At 30.4% G+C, this 1,871-nt stretch overlaps 1 protein-coding gene across 1 annotated transcript; it reads right to left on the bottom strand.

Moving 5' to 3' along the window:
- Positions 1-63: 63 nt before the first annotated feature.
- On the bottom strand, positions 64-978 carry LOC117178685. Its single transcript, XM_033370110.1, has 3 exons — positions 718-978; positions 307-611; positions 64-207 (listed from the first exon to the last, which is right to left on the bottom strand). Exons 1-3 carry the CDS (start codon positions 803-805, stop codon positions 64-66), a joined length of 537 nt encoding a protein of 178 aa, XP_033226001.1. The 5' UTR covers positions 806-978.
- Positions 979-1,871: the final 893 nt, after the last annotated feature.

Genomic DNA, 1,871 nt, shown 5'->3' with positions numbered 1-1,871 from the left:
TACTATTTGTTGAAAATGTATACGAGATTTAGGAGAATATATAAAATTCACAGGAAAATATACTTACTTGTTCTTACATGAGAAGTATTTGAACAGATACTTGACCACAGATCTTACCAAATGGGTGCGGGAAGTGTGGTCCAAGTTTACATCCGATCTTAAGGCAAGTCGGCCTTCTAAGTTGGTTGCAAGGTGTGCTCGCAGACCCTAAAAATATTTAAGGAAAAAACAATACAAAATAAACTAAGCTATCACAAGATAAAACTGATATGATAATTTCTAATAAAAAAGCTCGATTTAACATACGTTCGGGAAAAGTGGCGGTTCTTCAAAGAAGCCTGATACCGACGCAGACTGTTGCCTATCAGTCGGCCTTGAACTCCGATGGCAGCTTTCAGACTCGGGAATTTCAGGTTGCGTGTTTTCCCTTCCTGAGCCAGACGCTTCACTTAGCAATTTTTGCCTTTTGGCAGGTAAGTGATCCTGGTGATCCAGGGAAAATTCTTCCCACGCGTGATTATTGTCCACGCCTGGGTCTACGTCGACAATAACATCATTTTCATGTGGATCTAGTATTAATACGCCTGCAGGCGACACTGTTGCTGCAACCCCTATTTACATAGAACTTTCATTTATTCAATTAGACAAAATTTTATGCATTATGCATGTTAAATAAATAAAAATGACTTCAAGAAAAAATATTCAATAAAATCTTACACTTATTTTGTTCTAAATCTACTGCGTGGGCAGGAGAAACACACGTTTCAGTTGGCTGCAACTTAATCTTTAAACAAATAGATTTCATGAGTAGGTGGGTAAATTTTGAAGTGGGAATTATACTCTTGCATATTCTTTAATAAGGCTATAGCTACTAAAAAAATGTGAAATTTGAACGATATTGACGAGCAACATTTAACGGTAATTATAATTTTTACATTGTCGATATTAACCCATTAACAACCAAAGCTATCAATTTTATAACATGAGTTTGACCGCAAAATTTATGGTTATAAAAAAAACAATAAATAAATCAAAAGTACTGTTTCTTATGTTTTTGGGTGAGCTAAATTGGAATCCGTGATCAAAATTCGAATATTTTGATTTTAAAATTAAATATGACGGTTTTTGCATACAAAAATAGTGAAAAATATTTGATTTTTTATTTTTATAATTTTTTCAGGCATAAAACACTACAATTTTTTCAGATTTTTTAGAAAAAATGTTTGATTTTTCAAAAAATCAAAAATTTGCAAAAAATCTGAAAAAATTCAAGAATATTCTTAGACTAATTCTAAGACATTTTTATTCTTGGAAAATTTGTACCAAAGCCTATAGATTTTCTGAAATAATTGATCAAACTTCATGCAAAATTTATTTTGCAAATTTCAAGTTTTGGATTTTTTGAAAAATCAAAAATTTTTTCTAAAAAATCTAAAAAATGTCATAGTGTTCTATGGTTAATTTCAATACATTTTTATTCCATAGAACTTTTTTTTTAATCTTTCAAGTTTTTGATGTTTTTGATGTCAAAATATTCGAATTTTGACAACGGATTCGAATTTAGCTCACCCAAAAACATAAAGAACAGTCCTTTTAATCTATTTATTGTTTTGTTATACCCATAAATTTTGCAGTCAAACTCATGCTATAAAATTGATAGCTTTGGTCGTTAATGGGTTAACAGAAATAATTTGCATAAGCATTAATCGCGTTCATCATACTTAAAATTATTACTTCTTAATTTCGGTTTCATTATTTTGATTTGAGGACATGTTACCAGGTGTATACATATGAAACCGGTATTTTTTCAAGAAAAAAACACATTTATTTCAAGAGAATGATAACAAATATTTTATTCAAAGTATGCGCCC

Source organism: Belonocnema kinseyi, chromosome 8 (genome assembly GCF_010883055.1).
Source record: "Belonocnema kinseyi isolate 2016_QV_RU_SX_M_011 chromosome 8, B_treatae_v1, whole genome shotgun sequence".
NCBI classification, from domain to species: domain Eukaryota; kingdom Metazoa; phylum Arthropoda; class Insecta; order Hymenoptera; family Cynipidae; genus Belonocnema; species Belonocnema kinseyi.
The sequence above is the reverse complement of the archived record's forward strand: the minus strand, read 5'-3'. Positions and strand labels throughout refer to the sequence as shown.

Coding starts and splice junctions, on each gene's coding strand:
- LOC117178685 (XM_033370110.1), bottom strand. CDS start 805: ATGAAATCTATTTGTTTAAAGATTAAGTTGCAGCCAACTGAAACGTGT. Junction 612..717: donor AGATTTAGAACAAAATAAGT/GTAAGATTTTAT, acceptor CTATGTAAATAG/GGGTTGCAGCAACAGTGTCG. Junction 208..306: donor AACCGCCACTTTTCCCGAAC/GTATGTTAAATC, acceptor AAATATTTTTAG/GGTCTGCGAGCACACCTTGC.